Here is a 26,000-nt window from a genome sequence, read left to right as displayed (position 1 = left end):
AATTTTCTGATAAATCCTCATTTTATGTGTGTGTATATATATATATATATATATATATATATATATATATATATATACGCATTATATATATATATATATATTTTATATATGTATACAATTTTAATATTGCACATTTAAACACAGAGAATGCATAAACAGCTTAGCATTGATAAATTCTATCTGCAACGTATGTATATTCACACATTATAGTACATATATGCAATATTGTACAATATTGCCTACGTGTGTATTATATTTAAGTACATCACTAATATTTTAACATGATTAACTTCTACATATTTTTATTAAACATAGCAAAAAATGGTATAGCTATGTATATTATATGTGTAATATCTATGTATAGCTAATACATATCACATCCTGACCTAAAATGACATTGTACAGGAAAAATGTTATTATTATATATAGGCCCATGTGTCAATGTACACTAAAAATCTATAGTTACGTATTTTCAATACTCGCAGTGAATATCGAAATACAGTTGTAATATCACTTTTTCCTATGATCAATATCATTTAGGGTTGAGTCAAGATGTAACATATATTATTGTCAATATATGGACACGTGTTTCATATATATATATATATATATATATATATATATATATATATATATATATATATAAATGAATACGACATTGCACATACATAATGTAACTCTTTTTACTCTGTCTAATAAAAAGAGATAGATACTTATAGTACTTATACATTACTAATATGTCGACTATATATCTAATATAGAAAATTGTATGTACATTATACTATGATAATTCTAACATTGTTGTAATATATAACAAAACATTATTAGTGAATATAAATTATAATTATATTTTATATGTATTATAATGTACTTATACACAATAATGTACCCAAAATATAATTTTAACATTGCATATATCATTAATTCACTAACATGTTTATGTCTTCACTAATATGTCAATAATAGTATAATATTTTTTATTATTGTGTATATACACATATATTATAATACACATAAAATGTAATTGTAATTCGTATTCATGAATGTTTTTTTATATACAACGTTAGAATTACATTTTATATATCATTATACACATTATAATATAAAATTTTAATATTGCATAAAAATGGACGTAGAGAATATCTGCATGAATATATATACATTCTGTCAAAAAAGTACCGGGAATTGGTCAATAAAACACAAAATAGTTATTATTCATTCAAATTTATTGTATCGCCTTCAAAGTAGGCTCCTTTCGAAATAATACATTTATGCCAACGAATAATCCAATCATCAAAACATTTTTTAAACGCATTTTCCGGAATCGACTTCAGTTCTCGCCGCGAATTCTCTTTTATGTCTTCTATCGACTGAAAACGAGTGCCTCGAAGTGGTAATTTGAGTTTTGGAAAGAGAAAAAAGTCAGCCGGAGCCATATCTGGTGAATACGGTGGTTGATCAATGATATTTGTTGAGTTTTTGGTCAGAAATTCGTTCACAATGATAGCCTTGTGAGATGGTGCGTTATCATGGTGCAAAATCCATGAGTTTGTTTTCCACAAATCTGGCCTTTTTCGACGAATTTGCTCTCTCAAACGCCGCATAACGCCCAGATAATATTCTTTATTTACCGTCTGACCTTCTGGCAAAAATTCCGAGTGCACAACACCACGACAATCAAAGAAAACAGTTAACATCACTTTGACTTTTGATCGACTTTGACGTGGTTTTTCACCACATCTCGACCGCTTTTCAATGCACTGTACCATTCATATGCACGTGTTTTTGATAAAGTCGATTCACCGTAAGCCTTCTGTAACATCTTCAGCGATTCGGCACACGAAATTCCATTTGCAATACAAAATTTGAGACAAATTCTTTGTTCGATCTTTTCATTCATTGTAAAAATCGCAAAACACACTTGAGATGAACTGATAAAATCGAGCACTATAATCACATTAAATGACAGATGGCACTCCAACTCCGCGTCAGTATAGAGGACAGTTATGCCAACTTAGCGACAAAAAGAATTTTGACAATTCCTTTAAGCGGGCTTTTTAAATGATCAATTCCCGGTACTTTTTTGACAGAATGTATATATATATATATATATTATGATATTCATTTATGATAATATATTATCGTAACCTAAAATGGCATTGGATGTAAGAAAAAAGTGCTATTACGGTTTCGTATCGATATATCTATTAATTAAAAATCTGTATTTTATGTATATTACAGACTTTTAGTACTGGTGATATATATTAGAACACGGCCTACATTGCATGTGTATATAATACAACTAAATATGTATATAATGCAACTAAATTTCTAAGATCCGATTCTACAAATATAAGATTAACTTCAATTATGTTTATTTTTTTTTCAATTTTAAAATTGGAAAATTTTCCAAAATAAATCTTACATTGTGGGACCGACCCTAATACACGTCCCTGTTAAGATGGTAATGTAGGAAACGAAATAAAAATATCGATAATTAATCGATCGAATTTCCTGCATGATCATATTAACTTCAGAGGGCGTAAGCAGCTTATACATTGAAAATGAAAACCTGTAATATCGACCTTGATCAACTTCGGCCTTCGCTCCAGCATCCCCTTAATTGGAAGAAAAGTGCAGCTAAAGCCCATCGAATGCTTGTCGAAGTTTATGGTGACACTGCTCCAACTGATAAATCATGTAGGGAATGGTTACAATGTTTTAAGGATGGAGATTTCAGCGTTGAAGACAAGCCTCGCTCTGGACAGCCAAAAAAATTCGAAGACAAAGAATTAGAGGCATTACTCGAAGAAGATCAGAGTCAAACGCAAGAGGAGCTTGCAGAATCATTGGGAGTAACTCAACAAGCCGTTTCTGCACGATTGAGAGCCATGGGAATAATTCAAAAACAAGGAAATTGGGTGCCTTATGAACTGAAACCGAGAGACGTTGAAAGGCGATTTTTCACTTGCGAACAGCTGATTCAAAGACAACGAAGAAAAGATTTTTTGCATTGGATTGTGACTGGAGATGAGAAGCGGATATTCTACGACAATCCCAAAAAGAAAAAATACTACGCTAAGCCCGGTCAATCGTTGCCATCGACCTCAACATCAACACCAAAGCGGAACATTCATGATTCGAAGATCATGCTCTGTATCTGGTGAGATCAAAAGGCTGTTGTTTACTATGAGCTGCTGAAACCTGGCGATTCCATTACGGGCGATCGGTATCGGCTACAATTGATTCGTTTGAGTCGTGCATTGCGAAAAAAACGGCCGGAATACGAGCAAAGATATGATAAAGTTATTTTTCTTCATGACAACGCTCGGCCTCATGTCGCAATAGTCGTAAAAAATCATTTAGAAATGCTCAAATAGGATGTTTTATCGCACTCGTCGTATTCTTCGGACATTGCTCCTTCTAATTACTGGTTGTTCCGAAGGATGCAGCACAATTTGGCAAGTCATCGGTCTAAATCAGGATTTATCCTTCACGTAGTAGGGCAACAATTTGAGCTGCCTGTGCTTCTGTGAGTTGTCTTCTTGGCATATTGAAAAGAAAACTTTCGATAAATTTATTACGCCACTGAAGCTTTGGCAACACTTTACGTTTAATCGTAGCGAAGTTGTTGCGAATTGTAGTGAAGTTGTCTCTAAAGATATGTTGTACACGCGATAGAGATAACTTCATTATTACTTCAAATCACAGTAAAAAAATTGTAATAAAATTTAAAAATCATAATTTAAAGAGAAAGTGTTAAACTTAATTTATAATTAAAGAAATTTTTTTATGGCTTTAAGATGCTTTTTCGAATATCGCTTTATGATCATTCTTCGCGGAGATATTTGAATTTGATTTTTAAACGCTGATTTTAAATAATTTTAATTTTAATTTTTTGAGAAGCAGCAGGCAAATTTCAAAATAGAATAACTTCGTTAAAAATCATCGTATCGAGATGTTTGAAAAAACGTTTCAAACGTTTGAAATCTCTATTGTTTAGATCAATATTTTAAAATATCGTCTTACTGATATTTAATGATGTTATACAACATAAATGAAAACGCATCAAATTACAAAATTTTGTATGAAATTTATGAAATTTTATTGTGCCACGGTGCGAATTAAATATTGCGGACAAATGTGGTTTACAGCTTTCGAAAGAATGAAGCTTTATCTTTAATTTGTTTTTTTTTAGCTTTGTACGATTTTTTTTCATTGAGTTATTCAACATTGAAGCAAAAAGAGTCATTTTTGCTTCAATGTTAAATAACTCGGTGAAAAAAATCGTACGAAGCTTCATAAAAAAAAATTGAAGATAAAGATTTACTCTTTCGAAAGATGTAAACCGCATTTGTATACAATTTTTAATTCGCAACGTGGCACTTCGCAAATTTCCTAAAAAAAATTTGATATTTGATGCGTCTGCATTTATGTTTACATAACTTCATAAAATATCAACAAGATCGTTTTTTTTAAGTATCGGTCTGAAAAGTAGAAGTTTCAAACATTAAAATGCTTTTTTAAACATCTCAGTACGATGATTTTTGACAAAATTTTCTATCTTGAAATTTGCCTATTTTTAGAATGGAACAAGTGATCTTTTAATTTCGTTGAGTAGTATATAAGCAAATCAGTATATATGCACTTTTCATACAGATATTTTGATTATAATTTATAATTTTCTAATTTTGATGCAGAATTGTGATCAAGCAAAAAAAACCCTACAAATCAAATTGTTATGCGTTTTAGATAATATTTTATTTAAGTCCACCATATTGAATCAACCATAATATATGTAGAGAGCACCTTAAGGATCGGTCAAAGTTGGAAGTTTCCGAAAGTTTTGGCGCGTCACATTTGAGATGAATTAAATTCATGAACTTAGAATATTATATTATTTGAAACTTCTAACTTTGACCGATCCTTAAGACGCTCTTTACTATATTATGTTGTTACATTAACTTGGTTGGTTTCTATTTCTTGAATGAACTATTTTTAAATAATTATTTTTGATATTAAAATCGAGATTATTAATTAACGACTTAAAAAAACTCTTAGAAACTAACTTTTATGCATTTCAGATAATATTTTAAAATTAAAATCCGCCATATTGAATTCGCCATTTCAAAATTTCTAATTCTGAAATCAGAATCATGTTCAACGACCTGAAAAATTTATAAATACATGATATTATATCTCATAAGACCGTGAGAAATACAATCTATGAAATCAATGCTTTAAAACGACGCCTTTAACGATCCAACTGAATGTTAAGCGCTTGTATGATTCTGTGTAAATTTATATACAGGGTGGGCCATCTATTGGTACGTTTTTAAAAATGCGATCAAATGAGCATACATTGATATTTTTTATTAATTTTTTTTTTGTTGTGAAGCTAAAAGTATCCGCGTCAAGAATGAAAAACGATTTCGTTCATGTGGCTCCCTCTACTGGCCTTACAGTATGCCATTCGGTCACCCCAATTATTAATGACATTTTGGACTATTGTTTTTCAAAGCTGGAATTGTCTCACACTTTGGGCCACAGCCTCAATATTCTCGGGTGTGCGCACTGTCCGAGCTCTGGGACCACTTCTGTCATCCACTAACATCCCTTTCTCACGAACTTTCCTCACCAATTTGCGTATAGCTCCTTCGGTGCTCCATATTTCTTTTCAAAATTCGTACAGTTTCGGCGACACAGCACTGACTTTGAAAATAAGTTTTTAAAATTTCAAAACGCTCTTCAAGAGAAAACATGTTGTTTCGTGCCGCGGACGGTATGACTAATAAACTGTCAAAATTTCGGGTCTGTAGCTCGTTCGGTGTTGCCATACGACGAAATTAAAAAACGAACCAATAGATGGCCCACCCTATATTATGTTATAAATACAGCTGTTTTTGTAATAATATAATACATTCTTTTGGCTACTTTTTCGGCAATCGATCTCACTTTGCGTTCTTGTGACTTTAAAACTAGTTGCGACCGCATTGTAGACCTAGTATTATCATTCAATACATATACAGTATTAATCTAATTTCTGCCGCTTGCTATAAGAAGGTGTGAGATCCAACGCTGGCGAGTTTCGACGGTGAAATTGCATGTCTTTTATAATTTAGATATTGTTGAAAATGATTCAATCCTCACAGATTAGATTTCTCGACATCAAAGAGATTTTCGATTGAAAAGTAAGTCGCGATAAGCTATTCATTTTTTGTTTTTCCGACATATGCTTCTTCATTACTTTGTCCTTAAGAAAATCGCGGCTGAAACGCATCATTTATTATCTGAAGCATATAGTGATAAAATAGCATAAAAAAAACATGTAGAATTTGGTTTGAACGCTTTCAAAACGATGATTTTAATGTTAGAGACAAAGAACGTCCCTTGCTCTGTATTTGGTGGATTCGGGAGGGGAGGAGTGCTATATTACAAGGGCTTGCATCTAAATGAAATCGTTGTACCTGATCGCTACCAACTGTAATTATGCCGATTGAGTGATGAATTGTTGAAAAAAAAGACTAGCCATAACCAACAATTAATACAAAGTCATTTTTTTTGCATGATAACGCTTGACTGCATGTTGTGAAAAACATGAAGCAAACACTTCTAGAGCTTAAATGAAAAGTCCTCTTGCATCCAGCGTACTCTCTAGATTTTACGTCATCGAATTACCATCTTTTCCGATCGATGCTACACGCCTTTATGGACACACACTTCTCCAGTTACGAAAAGGACCAAAAATGAGTGAATGAATGGATCGCCTGGAAAGACACCACATTTTATCGTGGGATTTCTCTGTTACCGGAGAAATGAGAAAATTAATAGAAAATGAAGGAAATTACTTTGATTAAGGTATTCATTCATCCCCCCTTTGAAATTAATTAATTTTGGAAACGAAAAAACGGCAGGAATTAAGTTAACCACCTAATATTCTTTGTGGTTCAGCTAGTGTACACTTTTGGATTTAAAGTGAAATATTTATGCAAGGGAGGGATGAGGTTTTACGTTATTAACAACTTCAATTATCAATCAACGCAATTTAATAAGTGGATAACACAAAGAGGGATTAAAAAAAAACACAAACAAAAAGAACTGTGAGCTTTTGTCGAGCGTCTTGTCTGACCGTTTTCCGCCAAGAAGCTTCTCCCTTTCTCGCATGCCGCCTCGTAGGATCGCAACGCCTCGCGGATATTAACGTCGATAACGCATCACATAATAATACATGATAATAACACATAAAGAATACATTAGCATCTTGTGATAAATAATGCGTCCTGATAATACAATGTAAGAATACTATTTTTATACAATATATTATTTTATGATAAATACGCTTTTCCTACACTCAGACATCTGTCCTCAGATATTGGACCAAAATATTTAGCCGTAAATTTTAATCCGCTTCCGTGCGTTTTCTTAACAGCTACTAAGTCGTCCATGTTTCTGACGCTTTTCTTTTCTTATCGTAATTTCTTTTGTTCTTTTCCTGGATTTTAGCAATTATTTTCTTTGCTTGTTGTCGCAACTCACTCTTCTTGGAAGGTTGCAATGTTTTCGTCTTCAAGGTGTTTGTAAATCCTTGAGTCTTTTTTCATTCTTATACGAGTGCCAAATAGAAGATTAAATGATGAAGTTCCCGTACTGCATGAAAGAACGCTGTTGATATATTGCTAAACTCTATCAACATATTTGTGCTATTCCGCCGGGTTGAATGCAAATAATTTCATCAGCAGTTGTGACTCGGTTGACGCGCTCTATTTCTACATGGAATTCTGATGACTATGGCTACAATATGTTGTTCAATATTTTCATCCTTGTAATAAGTTTCGAAATCATTTGAAATGAACGCCGTTCTTTGATCAGAAATTATTCGTCTGAGATTGTTTACTTTGCTGTATTAATCTGTTAAGCGCACTTCTGCATATTGCAATTTGCTGATTTCATTGGATATAGCCAGACAAACTTCGTGAACGCAGCAATCACCACAAAGAGATAATTGTATTTCTTCTTTGTAGAGGATAAAGGACAAGGTGGTCGATGTGATAGATGTCGAACGAACATTCTTCTTTTGGGATCGGATGTAGTCAGTCTTCTTGCTTCGATTTTCTTCTCCAACAATATGCAATTAATACAGTTCTAAATGATGTCTTCAATTCTCTTACACATTCCCTTGAACCAATAATCCATCATTAGTAAATTCTTCGTTTTGTCAGGACTAAAATGGCCACACTCATAAGCTTGTCGTATAATGCTGTTTTGCATCAATTTTGGTATAACTATTAAAGCGTTTCCATTGACTTTCTTACACAAAAATCCATCCTTTATCCGATACCTCTTAACTTGGTTGTTGTCTACTTCGTTCCTAATAGTCATAAACTCCTCATGTCTGTTTGATTTTTCCGCAATCTTGCAAGGAAACCGTCATTACATTTAGTTATGAGCATCGCTGATGGCAATGCATTGCGGCTGAGCGCATCGACGTAACGCATACTTCTTCCTAGACGATGTCCAACGATATATTGGAAGTTCTGTAGATAGGTGCTATTTGTGTAGAAATATCAGTCTTCTTCATAGTCTGGATAAACGCTTGACAGTCGATTATAATTTTAAATGGTATGCCTATCAAATAAATTTTAAATTTTTGCAACGCTTTTATGATAGCTAAAACCTTTAACTCGTAACTATGTAATTTCCGTTCCGCTTCAGTGGTTTTCCCGATCGCGTAGTATAACAGATCAAAAAGACAGTTCTCGTCTCGTTGTTAGAAGATGGCGGCATAAACCATGACTAGATGCATTTGTATGCAATTCGATTTCTGCCTATCGACAATAAATCCGCAAAATAGGTCTTTCGCCTAGAATCTTCTTTAATCGATTAAACGCACGCTTTTCTCCATCTGCGAAATTAAACTTCGCTTCGTCTTTTAACAAATCTGTCAACGGAAGTGCAATAGATGCGTATTTCGGTGCTCGTATATAGTACAATAGATGCTCATATATTTTCTTAAAAATTAACACAATGTCATGGCTTATTTTGAGCTATAATTAAATTAACTTTAAATTAATATAATTAACAAACGTTTCAGCTTACAAAGCCTTATAATTAACATTGTTAATTATATTAATTTAAAGTTACTTAAATTATAGCTCGAAAAAAGCCATGACATTGTGTTAATTTTTAACATCAATTTTATTTACTTCCGGCAAAACCGGAGATTACTGCAAGATATTAGCAATTTTAACAATGCTCTCCAACGGCGACAAATTTAGGGACCGAAGAAGCCATTCAATAGAACCGTTCCTTCCAATCCAATGAAAGAATTTTATTCCAATATTAACTTACAAGCCGCGCATAATGCAAAGGAGCTTCATCTTGCAAAAATTCCATTGGAATTTCAATTGATCTTTGAAAAAAAGATGCTCATCTTTTTCGATAATACCAGTTAACGTTAGATCAATAATGTCTTCCAGCAATTCCAAATATATATCCTTATTCAAATTATATAAGGTAGAAAAAAAGGTCCAATGAGATGATTATCAAAAATGCTAGCTCAAATATTTAATTTTTGTTGATATTGTATAATTTGATTGGTATAAACTTTGTGAAATATTCTTGGATTATAATCTGCCTAATAAGGACAATTATGGCGATTCACTGTATCACTTAATAAAAAAGAACGTTTGTCAGAAAAAACAGAAATTAAAAATGAAATTTGAATTATTCGTCACTCATTCACTTATGACTTTACAAAATTGCAAATGACAGTCGTCTTCATTAAGTTCTTGTAACAACTTAATTTTATATGGGTGGAACTTGTGTTGTTTAAAAATTCGTTGAATATTAATTCGAACACATATACAACAGCCAATTGCCTCATACTCAATATAGGGTCGACAGTAATATGATCTAGAATCACTCAATTTCATATAAGTCTTTCAGCATTTGGTTATTTATTGACGAATCCAGTCTTTTCAAATTTTGCTACTAATTCCAAAAACATACTTGCGATTGACATGCTCACTTACATGTTCTTGATTGAATATTTCAGCTCTTCTGTTAACATTCATTATTTCCAAAGACATTTTTTAGGGATTGACACTCCCGTTTAGGGGATTGAAATTGTGGATAAGAATTATACTTATGTCAAAAGATGTACCCTCCCAACATAAATCAATCTGTTTTACGTTTTTTGGAAAATCATTTTGTAGGAATTATTCAGTCTGTTTCGATTTCAATAGATAGCAAACTTAAATTTTATTGATTTAATCAAAAATCAATCTTTGACCATTCAGCGAATCACTCTACATAATGTAAACTAATGTAAATTTTAAGTATTATATGTTAAGATAGTATTATACAGGGTAAAAACCTGTCAAAAGTCTGGAAACGATTAATCCTGAAAGCATAGCATTTTTGAGAAAAATATTTCAACATGGCTGGATATAACAAGACAATAGGAGTCAAGTACGTTAATTCTTGTGCAAACCAATACGGTTAACAAAACAACTTTAATAATAATTAATCCGCTTACATGTTTCGATGTACTCACTTTTGAGCCATCCTCAGAGACAATATAATTCGTTCAATAAAATGATTCGTCACTGACATTGATTCACTGAATGGTCAAAGACTGGTTTTTGATTAAACCAATAGAATTTTTAAATGTTTGCGATATACGTTGTGACGTGACGTTTTCCGTCCGTCGCAAGGCCGCATGGCCCGACCGAATAGTGCAGTCTAGCGTCCTGAGTCCTTCCACATTTTAGGGGACGGACGCACATGCGCTTTTTCCGCGACATTATTTACGTGTCTCACGCGTTTCGCGTTGCCGTTTTCGTTTCCTTTTTTCTGTATATACCCATACCGAAAGTTATAGAGACTGGCGACTCCCGCGATCTTGACAGACTGACGCCGCCTCACCGGACCGTGAAGAGAGAAGAAGGAGAATGGCCAGGAATGGGAGTCGAGTGACGACCGCTGCTGACGGATCCGCCGGGGCGCACGACACCACGCTGGTGATATCATTCATTATTATGCCCTTTTTGTTGTCGCAAAGTATCTTCTATCGCATCCTCTTCTAGGCACAAGGCGGACCGAGGATTAAAATGGCAGGACGGGGGGTGGCCACTCTACGCCCCGAGGACAGTGAGAGCCCCGAACAGGCGCCTCGAGGCCACTAGGCGGCCCGAAAAGATCCTGCGGCCTCTCGAATTTCGCGCGCCAGGACACACGGGCATGACGCGATTCCCGCGATTAGCGGAGCCGCGGAACCATGCGCCAATCAGGCACGATAAGGCCTTCTCGCGGGGATAACGAGCCCTGCGTGCCCCCGGGAGGATCAGCGCCCGGCACTTGTGCTGTGACCCGCTTGGCGAGAGCACGTGGAAGGACGCAGGACACAACAGAGACAGAAGCATTTCGGAGACGACCAGGACGAGCACCTACGGGGAGTCACGGTGAGACGAGCATCACAGAATGTACAGTCGTCGGTTTCCGAATCCGGGAAGCGTAGTTTTATCGTAATCCTATCGGGCGTATTACAGTGAGCGCACGTGGCATTGCCGTGCATTAGATTTCCCTGGGATTCGAGTACACGTGTCGCTTCCCGGAACGGTCCCTTATCGTCGGGGAAATTCTATTGCGTCCGTCAGGGCCACAGCCTCGTCATTCGTTGTAAGCTTTTGTCGCGAGTCGTATTTTGTATCGTAACGTGTCGATGTTCCGTACTGTAATATTGGCGCGTATCTCGTTTCGAAGCTTGTAGCGTAAGATGCATGTCTATTAAAGCGTCGGTACTCTGTGTCACAGCAATTAAGGATAATTTATTATAGCAATTAGTAATTGCTCGCGCGTATTCTATCGTATCGAGATTGTATAGCGTCGAGTTTGCGTATATTCTGTCTTTCTTTGAACTTCGGTTGAGCGGCGCGAAGCCCCGCGAACGCGCACGAGATCACGCCGTGTTCACGCCAATCGTTGCCGAATTCCATCATATTTTTGAGGCGACGAAGTCTTGTTCGTATAATTCGCGAGGGTATCCCTGTGTGGCGTGAGCTCGTGCCGCGATCTAACGAAATTAATACGCCTAGCGTAAAGCATTTCGGGGTCTGTGTGAATCCGTTATCGCGTTCGATTAGAGTTTATCGTCACGATTTTGTCGGCAGATGTAAATGCAAATCGAAGACTTATTCAATATACTTGTTAATTTTGTTATTGTTAATTCAATATATGCTTGGTGTGCTTTATTGTCGTCCCTATTCGCTTCTCCAAACGATCCGCTATCTTTGACCACGAATCGCCCTTTCTGCTATTCCCGAGCCGGTTGAGAGAGCTACCTGTCGACATTCACAGCTTGTTAGAATATTGCATAAAGAAAATATCGCGCAATTTCGAGAAAGAGTAGCACGTTCGCTCGTGCCTGGCGCCCAACTATTTGATTGTGTGTCGCTCTTAAGAGCGGTCGCGCGAAGATGTATTTCTGTCGCATTTCGTTTAACGTCACCTGTCATCCGATGGCATAGGAAAATCTTAGCTGTGAATGCGCGACGAAGTTGCGCCATGCTCGTGAGTGCGGTTGCAACGTATAATAAATTTTTGTTTTAGTGAGCTACCTTCCATTATTTTACAATAAATTGTTTTTGCTCCCAACAAATTTATATTTTAATAATTTTAATACATTTTAGATTGTTATTAGAGTTCGTTTTTATATTAGTTTTCGTTAATAGGTGGAGGTAGTTCATTAAAATGAATTAATTTGTAAAAAAGTTTTTTATAATTATAATATCCATCTCTGAGGATGGCTCAAAAGTGAGCCGAAACATATAAACAGATTAATTATTATTAAAGTTGTTTTGTTAATCGTATTGCACAAGAATTACCGTATCGGTTTGCACAAGAATTATCATATAATATAAGAATTACCGTACTTGATTTCTATTGCCCTGTTATATCCAACCATTTTTGTATCATTAAGGAGTCTTTAGGAATTAATTTATATTTAATAATTATATTTAAATATTTCAGACAAAAAGTTGTAAGGTTTAAAAAGATTTATTCACTGATCGCATCCTCTTGACCTTGGATGGTGTCGCTAAAGTCAGGTCAAGGTAACGTCAATTTTTTTTAACGGATCTTTCTACTTTTTATTACATATTCTTATAGCTTATTTCGAGAGATTTTCAAAATACTATATAAAATACACTATATAAAATATTTTTTTATCAAGTATTTTTCGAGTTATGAGGCTCGAAAGTTACAGTATACCATCGGCATTGGCATTACTCAAGGTGCCAAAACAATGACTAAAAAATCTTGAATGTTATTCTAACAAGTAGTCTCTATATCCTCACATCATCAGTAATATAATTATTTCTCTTTCAGACAATTCCATTTTGGATATCACTAAAATTACAACTGCCACTGAAATTACTCAGCTGTTGGATAATATGTCGCAATACGCAAAGGTTTCGTCGAAACTGACGATTTATAATGGTATATTTAGACCACTGTTTCGGTATGCTTGAAAAACAGCCGTACTTTTTATGAATATTTTTTATGGGAATATCTTAAAAAAGCTATACACGCGAAGTAGCCGACTTAGCGGATATTAGGGAACGAATAGTACACCAAGTCGATCTTTTCTCATTGATGAAAATAACAGGTACTCCAACGAATTTGATCTTAATAAATGTTATAAGATCATGACCCTGAACAACATTCAAAAAGTTCAAGTTCATCGTTTTGAGCCGATGGTGTACTGTAACTTTTGAGCTTTATAACTCAAAAAATACTGAATAAAAAAATATTTTATTAGAATGTTTTGAAAAGCTCTTGAGGTAAGCTACAAGAATATGTAATGAAAAATAGGCAATTCTATTTTAAAAAATCAACATGACCTTGACCTTGGAGACGCCACCCAAGATCAAAAAGGTGTAATCAATGAATAAATCTTTTTAAACCTTAAACTTTTGTCTGAAACATTTTTCTCAAAAAAACGCTTTGCTTTCGAGATATTCGACCGTCTTCAGACTTTTGACACACTCCTATATATTAAAACATAACCTCTCTTAATTTACTATTTTGTGTAAAGTGGCTACGGTGCAGCAACAAGAGTCTAGAGATTCAGACTTCTGAGCAATAACCTTCTGCAGATGCTTGACGCTTGACATTTGCATATAGGGTCGAGATGCCATTACGAATGCTTCGAAGCATTTTTTAATTGATCACTTAATAAAATTCTTTCTTTTGATTGATTAATTAAATGCTTCGTAGCGGCAACTCGACCATATCAATAATGACACTTTAAAAGAGTTGTCTGTTACGCGAATTGCCGGGATGTGCAGAATATGTCCACCACGTATAAAAAAGAAATGCCAACAGATCAGGTAACCAAGTCTCTCTGTGACTGATTCAAAAGTATATAGATAAAAGTATATTTATGTGCAGATTTTGTTTACATAATACCTTCTGGCAAATGAACGAATTAGTGTAATATATGATGTCCTATTTTAAATAGTGCATTAAGATTTCTCGAAAACTATGGTAGATACGGAAAAATGATTCAAACAAAAGTTATATGATTCGGAAGGGGACATAAGAAGATACTATTGATTTGACCTTGGGTGGCGTCGTCAAGGTCAAGTCCTCCTTGAGGGACGCCACCTTGTTGTGAAGGGGCCCGTCCCTCGCGGTCGAGGTCATTGTCAGCGCTTGCTGGCGAGGGCAGCTGGTCGGGGATGCGTCCTGTAAGGACTCCTTCGTTAAGTCGAAGGTGTCTGTACGCTCTGGATCCGGCACACCAGTAGGGACGGGTCTCTTTGGAGGTTCAATGTGCCGGTAGGGGAAAGCGACCCTGACTTCAAACGTCGGATGACACCGTTAGAGGGAATTTTGCTCTCCGTCCGTGACGACGCGAGTGCTCCCGCAGGCGTGCTGCCGTATCACGAGGTGCTCCCAGCGACACGGCGTGGCACACGCTACAGGGGGATAGGGGCGGCCTATCGTCCCCAGAAATGGATGTCAACCCCGTTCAGTTCGTCGAGCGGGTTTTTATAAGGCGTGGGGTGATTAGGGGGTGCGCGAACGTACTCCGCGGCAAGGTCCTCATCCCCTCTCCCAAGCGGATGGACCATAAAGCTGCTCGGAAATATTCCAAGACAGGATTCATGACCTAGGTCACTCCGAGCCGCTCCGACATATTTGGAAGTCTAAGTCGGGGGCGACGGTAGGAGCAGTTACCCCAGTGCGCGATAGCATCCCTCCCGAAGCGAGACTCTTAGTCCACCGTGGGCCATGAGCTGTTTGGCCCCATTCCCGCAAGGTCAAGAGTGTGCGCAGACATTTCCCCCACCTAACCAAAAAAAGAAAAGATCAGGTCAAGACCACATCGATTTTTTTCAACGAAACTCCTTATTTTTGTTAGCTGACTCTAATAACTGAGAGCTTTTCAAAACGTTACAAAAAAATATTATATTTTTTCATTAAGTACTTTTTGAATTATGATGCTTGAAAGTTACAATACCGCCAGCATTGCGCAAGGTATCCGACTGATGGCTAAAACCTCTTGAATGCTGTTCAAAATCATATTCTGGATATCATTTGTCAAGATCAAAGCCAGATTAGGAGTTTATACCTCTTATTTTCATTTTTACGTAAAAATAAATTTTTGCAAAAACAAAAATAAGAGGAATAATCTCCAATGATGATCTTGATCTTAACCCAGGTCATGATCCTGAACAACATTCAAGAGGTTTTAGCTGTCGATCGGACATCTTGCATAATGCTAATGCTGATGGTACTATAACTTTCAAGCTTTGTACTCGAAAAATACGTAATGAAAAATAACTTTATTGCAGTGTTTTGAAAAACTCTTAGCACCAGCTATTAGATTTTGTCATCAAAAATAGTGTATTCTATTAAAAGAAATTGGTGTGACCTTGATCTGACCTCGGCAACGTCACCCAAAGTCAAATCAATAATATCTCCTTATGTCCCCTTCCGAATCATACAATTTTTGTTTGAAACATTTTTCCGTATTTACTATAATTTTCGAGAAATCTTAATGCATTATCTAAAATGAGACGCTCTGTATACAGGATGAGTAAAAGTTCACGGACGACGGTGAAATATTCCAAAAACTAAACATTTCCGAAAGAAATATTTCCTATAAAACTTTTAGGGTTTTAAATGATCAATTCCCTAATCTGATCAGTCTGACCTTAGGCATCGCTATCAAATTAAGGTCATATCGATTTTTTTTTAAATAACACACGTTTTTGATTACGGAATCTAATAGCTCGTACCAAGAGCTTTCCAAGCACTATAATAAAGTTATTTTTCAAAGAGTACTTTTCGAGTTATGAGGTTCGAAAGTTACAGCATCGCTGACATTAGAATTACCCAGTACGTGAATGCTTTTAAATATTGGCTTTCGCTGATATTAAGATGTAAAAATTTCATTCAAAAAATCATATCTCTTAATATGATCAGTTACCTATTGCGTGGCCTACCACTTATCGCCACAGCGCGATAAACAAAAATGTTACGTTGCAAATGGAGCATCCTGCTAAGGACAGCGTAAGGATTGATTGGGATACGCAAGTGTTGTAGGAGATATGTTAGCATCGGGAATATGCTGTTGTACAGTTCTGTCTGCAATCTGATATCTCTAGCGGTGTGCTTGAGTTCCACGAAGGAAACTCTTTCTCTTTCAAGTTTTTATAAAATTTTCCTACGATGGCTATGTTGTCGATAAAAAAACATATTTATCTACTAATAATGAATAAATATGGAAATAAAGAAAGATCATATCAAGAGACATGTGATTTTTTTTCAATGCAATTCTTAATGCACGAGATTTAATTTCAAAATCGACAGTTGTAAAAACAGTTCAGCGTTTCATTGAAACAGATAGCGTGAAAGATCGCTCGCGCAGTGAGAATTTTGTGAACTTATTGAGGCATGCGAAAACGATTTCATAAATAATATTGTCTTTTCCGATAAAGCTAGTTTCAAACTTCATAGGAATGTTAATCGTCAAAATTTTTTGTTGAAGTAAATCCACCGAAAATTCACATTGGATGAGATATAACAAATCTCGATATCATGATAAAATCAACGTCTATGCAGGAATAATTGGAGATGATTTAATAGGTCTATTTTTTCTCGATAAAAATCTCAATTCTGAGATATACGAAATAATGCTAATTGAACAAACTATTCCAACTATTTAATATCTGTTCTCATTCGAATGATTTCGATCGCGTGTGGTTTTAAAATGAAGTTACAGCGCATTTTGGATTAAGGAAGGATACGAAGGTTGCTGAATGAAACTTTCCCAAACAGATAAGCTGGGAGGCGTGGAAAAACTGAGTGGCTTCCAAGATCTCTCGATCTGACACCACTAGATTTCTTTTTATGGAGATTGTGAAAAGAACATATTTATAAAACAAAACCAGCGAGTGTGGTAGAATTGAAGCAAAGAATAACTGACGAACTGAATTTAATAATTGTTGATATGTTGAGAAATTTTAGAAATTCTTTTCAATTAAGGCTAATACACTGTCAAACGGTGGAAGGAAGGCAATTCAAACATCTGATATAACTATTATCGACTCTATAATATGGTACATAATGCATACCATAGAGATAAAATCTGTGATTTTTCAGTCACTACACAGGCAATCTTTCATGCTATCTGTTTTAGTGAAATGTTGAATCATTCTTATAATTGTTGATTTTGAAATTAACGCGCGCATGCACACACACATGAGAGGCAAAGAAATTCACGTAACTTAAGCACTCAAAGAGATGAGAGCCTGTTCATCCTGGGTAATGCTAAGCATGTGGAAATCCTAGTGATGCTGTAACCTTCCAGCCTCATAACTCGAAAAATACTTTATAAAAAATAACTTTGTTGTAATGTTTTGAAAAGTTCTTGACCCCAGCCATTAGATTCTGTAATCAAAAATAAAATGTCATTAAAAAAAAATGATGTGATCTTTACCTTGGTGACGCCACCCAAAGATTGATCAGATCAGTGAATAGATCCTTTAAAACCCTACAATTTTTGTAGAAAACATTTCTTTCGGAAATTTATTTTTCGAAATATTTTATGGAACTTTTTACTCATCCTGTAAAAGTTGGTGTGTCGACTCTCTTAAAATCTTCAAAACTGTAAAAAATTGTCGATAGTAACTAAAACTATCGATAGTATTCGGTAGTATTAGGGGGACCGGAAAGTAATGTCTTTTTTTTTAAATGTCTAGCACGACTTTGAAGTCACACAATGAGCTGATAAATGACAAACGACATTACTTTCCCCCTAATGTATAATAATATTCGATAACTGTCGACAGATTATCGATAGTTCTTGATCTTTAGTGACGTAATCATTACTATACACCCTGTATACAGTAATTAATAACCTATTATCATACAATTATATAAGGTGTTTGAAAATATTATAATAGGACCCTCCTATAATCAAAAGTACGCATTTTCAGAAAATGATCCGAATAAAAGTTATAGAGATCATGAAGCTAACTTTGAACTTGACCTTGAATAATTGTTTGAAGGTCACATAAAGATCATATTTAATTTTTTAAATGGAACCTTCATTTTTATTACATATTCTTATAGCTAACCTCGAGAGCTTTTCAAAACACTATAATATAATAAAATATTTTTTCATGAAGTACATTTCGAGTTATAAGACTCGAAAGTTATTGTACCGCCGGCATTAGCATTATGCAAAGTGTCTGACAAACGGCTGAAACATCTTAAATGTTGTTCAGGATCATGTCCTGGATATCATTTGTCAAGATTAAAGCCATTGAAGATTTTATCTCTTATTTTCACTTTTGCCTTAAAAATTCATTTCTACATAAAAATGAAAATGAGAGGAACAACCTCCAATGATGTTAATCTCAACAAATGTTATTGAGGACATGATTTTGAACAATATTCGAAAGGTTTTTAGCCGTCGACATCTTGCGTAACATCGCATAATGCTAATGCTGATAGTACTGTAACATTCAAACTTTATAACTCAAAATGTACTTCATGAAAATATTATATTATGTTTTGAAAAGCTCTCGAGGTTAGCTACAACAGTATTTATTGAAAAATGGGGGATTCTATTTGAGAAATCAAAAGACCTTAATGTAATTTTCAAATCATTAACACAAGATCAAGTTCAAAGTCATCAAAAGATAGTTCTTCGTGACCTCTGTAATTTTTATTCGGGTCATTTTCCTTGAAAGTGCATACTTTTGGAGATCATAGGAAAATCCCATTCTTTTCGAACACCTTATATATCTAAATATATCTGACGAATAAAAGTAAAGTTCATATTATCGTTCCAGTTTTTATTAATTAGAGTCCGGGTTAAAGTCCTGAAATTGCCCGTAAAAATCAACCGTAAAAATCAACCGTAGCTAGCTCTTCCCACTATACTTCATTCCCCATCGCAGTGACGCCGTCGCTTCGGATGAGTGATAATAGGGAAAATCATGAAGAACGCACTACAGTCAACTGGAATTGATCGATCAGCGGATAGTTTGGGCTTTATTAATAATAATCTTTTGCAAACACTTTACCTCCAGTTCGTTCTTTTTTATATTAATTTCTTCCTGAAGTTGTCGCATCTCAATTTCTAATTTCTCTCGGGTACCTTTTTCTCGCGAGATTTCATTCAGTTGCATGCCAATGGTTTCCTGCATCTCTGTCATTTGTTGATTCGCTTCGTTATTTTTTTGCTCAAGCTCCTGTGCGTAAAAGGATATATTTTTCATGCGTTGTCGCATAGTTTCCATCTCGCCAATGAGTATCTCCCTTTCTTTCAAAAGATTCTCCGTTTTCTTGCTAATGGTGATGCTGTAATTAATAGTTTGGTAAAACTTTAAATGGAAAAATGCATTTTGGAATGATCGAAATGTCAATCAGAAAACAATTTTTAAAAAATTTTTTAAAAGTTTTTATATAAAATTTTTCCATTTGGAATGATCGAATAAAAGTTTTTTAAAGGTTTTTATATAAAGTTTTTCCAATGTCTGATTGACATTCCAAAAAGTTTTTGTCAATCAGAAAACAATTCTTTAAAAGTTTTTTAATAGTTTTTTTATATATAATATTATAATGTCTAAGAAATGAGGTAAAACGTACGACTAAATAATCTTTTTTACAAATTGATAAAAGAAGCGCTAAGTGTATGTATGCTTTGAAAAAAAAAATGATTTTCTGTTTCAAATCTGTTTCAAATCTATTTTTCAAACTATCAAAGTAATAATAATTTAAAAAAAATATATGTGAAATCTTTAAATTGTGCTAATTATAATCAGAAAATATATTTCGAAACATTAATGTAATACTTTTGTACAAGAAAGTACAGGTAGTAGTATAATTACTTTTGAACAATAAAACTTCTATTTATAATTCTGCGTAAAAAATAATAATCATGTTTTAATATAAAGATTATGTGATTTCGCGAGTTTCCTCCATGTTCCTCCATTCTTGGAATGCCAACGTTTCGTGAACCTTGCAGTCCACTTCATCAAAGCATGATACTGGGCTGTTCCTCTTTTTATGTTACGTTACTTATTGGAGTAGTGAGGAGAAAAAAGAGAATTGTAAGTGGGGAAGGGGGAGAAGTGGAGAAAATTGGTCGGTCTTCAATAACCGGGAGAATAGTTTTCTATATTTTATTTATGTTGTAACCATTATCTATATTTAGACTGTTAGGGTTTTTGTATCTCTATGGCTTCTCTATACTTTTTTGAAAAGTATGATGTAATGTTGGCTATTGTAGTCGTTTTGTCAAACAGTATTTGATGTCCTGTTTCGATGTTGTGTTCTGATAATGCTGACTGCGTGACGTGTTTTAGCCTGACATCATGTTGGTATTCTTTTATCCATAGGTTGACCATTCTCCCGGATATTTCTTCAATGTATATTTGCCTGCAGAAATAAGATATTTTGTATACTCCTGCGGAGTTGAGTGAAGGTCTTTGATTTTTAGAATTTCTTAAGATTTGTCTTATCTTTTTGGGTGGTTTAAACATAGTTCGAATATTGTGTTTGTTTAATATCGTGCTGTTTAATCCGATCTGTTGTTCCTTTGACATATGAAAGAATGGATAAGATCCTTTCATCTAGTGTCAGAAACCGTTGTCTTGTTTGCATGTTTATTGATTGTATTGATTATGTCTTTTTTGTCGTGTCCGTTTTTCTGTAAGACTAGTTTTAGGTGGTTGAGTTCTGTAGATGTTCTTTGTCAGAGATGATGAAAGCTCTATGTACAAGTGAGTTGATTGCAAACTGTTTTTATGCTGGATGATGGTGCGACTCGACATGTAAGTATCTCTCTGTGTGTGTGTTGATTTTCTGTACACTTGATGGCCTAAGGTACCGTCAGCTTTCTTAGAGACAAGAATATCTAGGAAGGAGAGTTTTCCGTTTACCTCTGTCTATAGTGAATTGGATATTTTGATGATTGTTGAGGAAAATAATGAATTTACGGAATTCGGCTCTACCGTGTCTCCATATCACGAATGTGTCTACATAACGGAATTAAATTTTTAGTTTTTTGGGTGTTTTTCTGAGGGTCTCTTTTTCAAAATGCTGAAGATGTTGGCGATTACAGCAAAAATAGGAAAGTCCATTGCCGCTCCTTTGTTCATAAAATTGGTTGTTATAAGAGAAGTAAGTGGTTGTTAAGCAGTGCTCTAGTGGCGGGATGAAGTCGGAGGGAACTTCATGTGAGGCCTTTATTATGTTTAATGTGTCTTTTATTGGGACTTGTGTGAAAAGGGATTATACGTCGAAACTTACAAGCAGGTCTGTAGGACGTAATGTGTCGGATTTTTTTTATCTTTTGCATGAAATCCGTTGAGTTAATTATGTGTGATTCGGATTTTCCATTGAGGGGTTATAGTACTAGGAAACGGGATAAGTATTGTATGTCGGGAGTGTATGGCGCTGACAATTGGTTCGAGGATGTTAGATTTGTGTACTTTTGATAGTCCATATAGTCTTGGTAGGAGAGGATTCGTAGGTTTAATGTTGATTTGATTTTACTGGGGATTATATTATTGTATATAATAGTATAATGGCTCAATTTAAAAACAAGTTACAAGAAAAAGGACTATGAGTCAGAAGTTTGACCTATGCAATTGGTGCATGAGTAAAAAAATGTCTTAATAAATTAATTATGAAATTTAATAATGCCGACTAACATAACTACCGTTTCGATCACGATCAGATTATCAATGTTTATAAAATATGTCTAAACAGTAGAAAAACATAACATAAAATTGATCAAAAATTGAAATGTACTTCGCATTAAATAACTATACAATTATTGGTATCAATAAATTAAGAAGAATCTTCGTCTTGTTAGTTAAACTAAACATACATAAAATACATATATTAGAATTTATCAAAAAAGTAAAAACTTATACTGGACGATCGATGACAAATGAAAATATACTTCGCAATGTTCAGACACCTAATTGTTGGTATCAATAATTAAAAAATCTTCATCTTGTTACTAAAATTGTACAATAAAAGAACGTCGATGTATGAGTATATATTGGTGTCCAGAACGAAATATAACGCATTACAGCTATAAATATAATGACATAAAATTATAAGAATGATAGAAAAATATAGTCTGATGAGACAATAATGATATAAGTGAAAGTTAAAAATTTACAGTGTAAAACTATCTATTCAATTAAAATAACAAAATACTCTTTAAAATTAAATAAGAAAAATACCTTTCATAATTGAGAGTTCAGTTAAAAAAAAATTAAATAATATGAATAAAGTGCAATAGACAATGTGATTAGAGAAAGAACGATGTCTCTTATGTTCGACGTTGTTAGACAAAATAAATGTAAAATGACTTTCAGAGAAGGAAAGTAAAGTTAATGTTAGAAAATAATGGGAAGTGAAATTAAAGAGAGAGTATAAGTAGAAGGAATATAGGAAGGGAGATGTATAGAGAGGAAAGAAAGATAATTGTGAGGGAGAAAGGGATTGTATGATTTGTGAGAAAGACTCTGGCAAAATTCAGTATCATTTTGTTTATTTAAATTTTGTTTCTGTCTTTTAATGTGAATTATTTCAAATATCGATCTTTTGTCTATAAGAAAACTCACTGTCTAAAATCTTCACATCATTCCATCTGAAATTATAATTAAAATTAACACGATGATATAACAGACAGAGAACTTTTATTAATATCCGAAATGTTCACGCAATCTAGTGCTTAGTTATCTCTTTGTTTGGCCAACATAGCTGGCGTCACAATCATCACATGAGATCTTATTATATATACAACATTTTGATTCGAAAGCAATTCCAAATTATCCTTATTTCTCTTAATAAAATTTTTTAAGGTATTGGTGATGATGAAAGCTAGTTTACAATGAAATGACATGTTAGAGATAGATAGAAAACTTTCTGAGATGGAATGTACATGGGGAATTGTAAAATTTTCTTTGATTTATAAATTATGTGTAATATTTTTATTTAATGTATGAAATTTTAATCTTTTTTCTATTGTGAAAAAATAAAAGAGAGAGGATATCTATTTTCAAGAAAAGTGTGAATTGCGTCGATCAAATTTTTTTATTGAAAGCGAGGATGTGACAGATAGAATATTTTGTCTAAAAAACTATTGTAATAATTGTGCCTCTTTTGTGACGAAGAGGATGATTCAAATCGAGAGAAATTGAGAAATCTGCCAAAAAATATTGTTTTATGACATGTGTCATGTGTCAAAAACGATTCTCTAATTGTCAATGATAATTGTTATATCAAATAAACATATTCTGTCATTAACACCAATCTCTATAGTAAATTACTAATCAATAATACTAATTAATAATCTTGTGTGTAAAGAATTGAAAATGTTTAGTGTACTATTAATCGTATCGAGTATTTTATTATTTTAATTGAATAGATAGATTTACACTGTACATTTTTAACTTTCACTTATATCATTGTATTGTCTCATCAGATTATATTTTTCTATCATTCTTATAACCTATTATATACAATATTATATTTATAGCTGTAATGCATTATATTTCGTTCTGGACACCAATGTAATCATACACCAACGTTTTTTTACTCTACAATTTTACTAACAAGACGAAGATTCTTTAAGAAACATAAAGGGCTATAAGCCTAAGATTAATCGTTATAAAATAAAAATTTTAAACTGTGTGTAATAAATAAACATATCATTTAGTTAAAACTTTAATTTGCCAGTAATAAACAAAACAAAACAAACATTTCGATCCCTGTTGGATCATTATCAATATAAACAAAAACAGTGGAAATATTACATAGCTAAACATATAAAAATTGAAATTCGTTCTCGATCGCAATACTAATAATCAATCTCGCTCAATGTAAAATAAATGTTACAGGAATGTTGTAATCGATAACTATGTATTCCTCTGGATTTTGTATATATATTATAGACAAAAATAACTTATTTATGTTAAAAAGTACAAATATAATATAAAATTGTGATAAATAGGAATAAATAGTAAAATCTAATAAAAAAAATACTACTAAAAAGCAAGGAATACAAAAAAGTAAAAAAGTAAGAAGAATTCTTTAATTATTAATACCAACAGTCTTAACATTGCGAAGTATATTTTCATTTGCCATCAACCGTCCATAGTATAAGTTTTTACTTTTCTGATAAATTCTAATGTATGTATTTTATGTATGTTCAGTTTAATTAACAAAACGAAGATCCTTCTTAATTTAATGATATCAACAATTGTATAGTTATTTAATAAGTATATTTTGAAGTATATTTTTAATTTTCGATCGAACTTCACTTTATGTTATGTTTTTTTACAGATTGTTTAGACATATTTTGTAAACATTGATAATGATCCGATCGTGATCGAAACGTTTGTTGTGTTAGCCGGCATGTTATTAAATTTCATAATTAATTTATTGAGACATTTTTTTACTTGTCTACCAATTTTATAGATCAAACTTCTGGCTCATATCGTTTTTTCCTTTAATTTGTTTTTACTTTAATTTGTTTTAGGAATGTTGCTTTTTTCCACTAGATTCTTGATATTCTGTGCGATTGTATTAGTTGGATCTATGTCAAGCTTTTTGTATGCTTTTTCGAGAAAAGGTTCTTCATCTTTTTCTTATAGTCCATCTGTGTCCATGACTACTGTCATGTTGCCTTTGTTGCCTGGAAACACGATGATGTCTATGTCCCTGTTCAGGTCTTGGAGGGCTAATCATTCTTGTCTAGTAATGGAGGAGGTTTGGCTTTGGAAACATCGAAACAGGACATCAAATACTGTTTGATCACAATAGCCAACATCATACTTTCCAAGAAAATATAGAGAAGCCATAGAGATACAAAACACCCTAAAAATCTAAATAGAGATAATGGCTACAACATAAATAAAATATAGAGAACCATTCTCCTAGTTATTGAAGATCGACTAATCTCCCTCTTCCCTCCCCCCCATAATTTTTTTCTTTCTCCCATTCTTACTCCACAAGTAGAGTAATATAAAAGAAACAGCCCGGAGGAACAGCTCAGTATCAGACTGCTTCTCGCATGAAGTGGACTGCAAGGTTCATGAAACGTTGGCATTCCAAAAATGGATCTGGACACGGAGGAAACCTGCGAAACGCATAATCTTTACATAGATAGCACCCATAGGAGCCTCAAAAATATAATCATGTTTTAAGTTGAATGAAATCTTCTAATTTAACCTAAATGATATTCTCTATTCTTAAAAAATGCAGAAAATAAATTTAAAATGCAAAAAATATATTTAATTGAAATAAATAATTTTTAACATAAAAGACTAGGCGCCGCTGTTATGCTAGATTAAGTCAGGTTTTGCCAGGCGGCGCCAACTTTTTTTACATTAAACAATTTTTTATTTCTATCAAATACCTTCACGTATTTTTTAAAAACATGGAATACATATCAC

The 26,000-nt window shown here is 33.8% G+C and overlaps 1 protein-coding gene across 2 annotated transcripts in view; it reads right to left on the bottom strand.

Annotated features, from left to right (window-relative positions):
- LOC105148625 (cilia- and flagella-associated protein 58) overlaps positions 1-26,000 on the bottom strand; it is a 550,890-nt gene that overhangs the window by 280,394 nt on the left and 244,496 nt on the right. For both annotated transcript variants that reach the window (XM_087406699.1, XM_087406698.1), the window contains one exon: positions 19,605-19,881. In XM_087406699.1, the coding sequence (XP_087262825.1) occupies positions 19,605-19,881 (277 nt within the window). The remainder of the gene's footprint in view (positions 1-19,604; positions 19,882-26,000) is intronic.

This window comes from Acromyrmex echinatior, chromosome 5, assembly GCF_024713525.1.
Source record: "Acromyrmex echinatior isolate Ae372 chromosome 5, ASM2471352v2, whole genome shotgun sequence".
NCBI classification, from domain to species: Eukaryota; Metazoa; Arthropoda; class Insecta; order Hymenoptera; family Formicidae; genus Acromyrmex; species Acromyrmex echinatior.
Note: the sequence above shows the minus strand (reverse complement) of the source record. Positions and strands in the feature narration are given on the sequence as shown.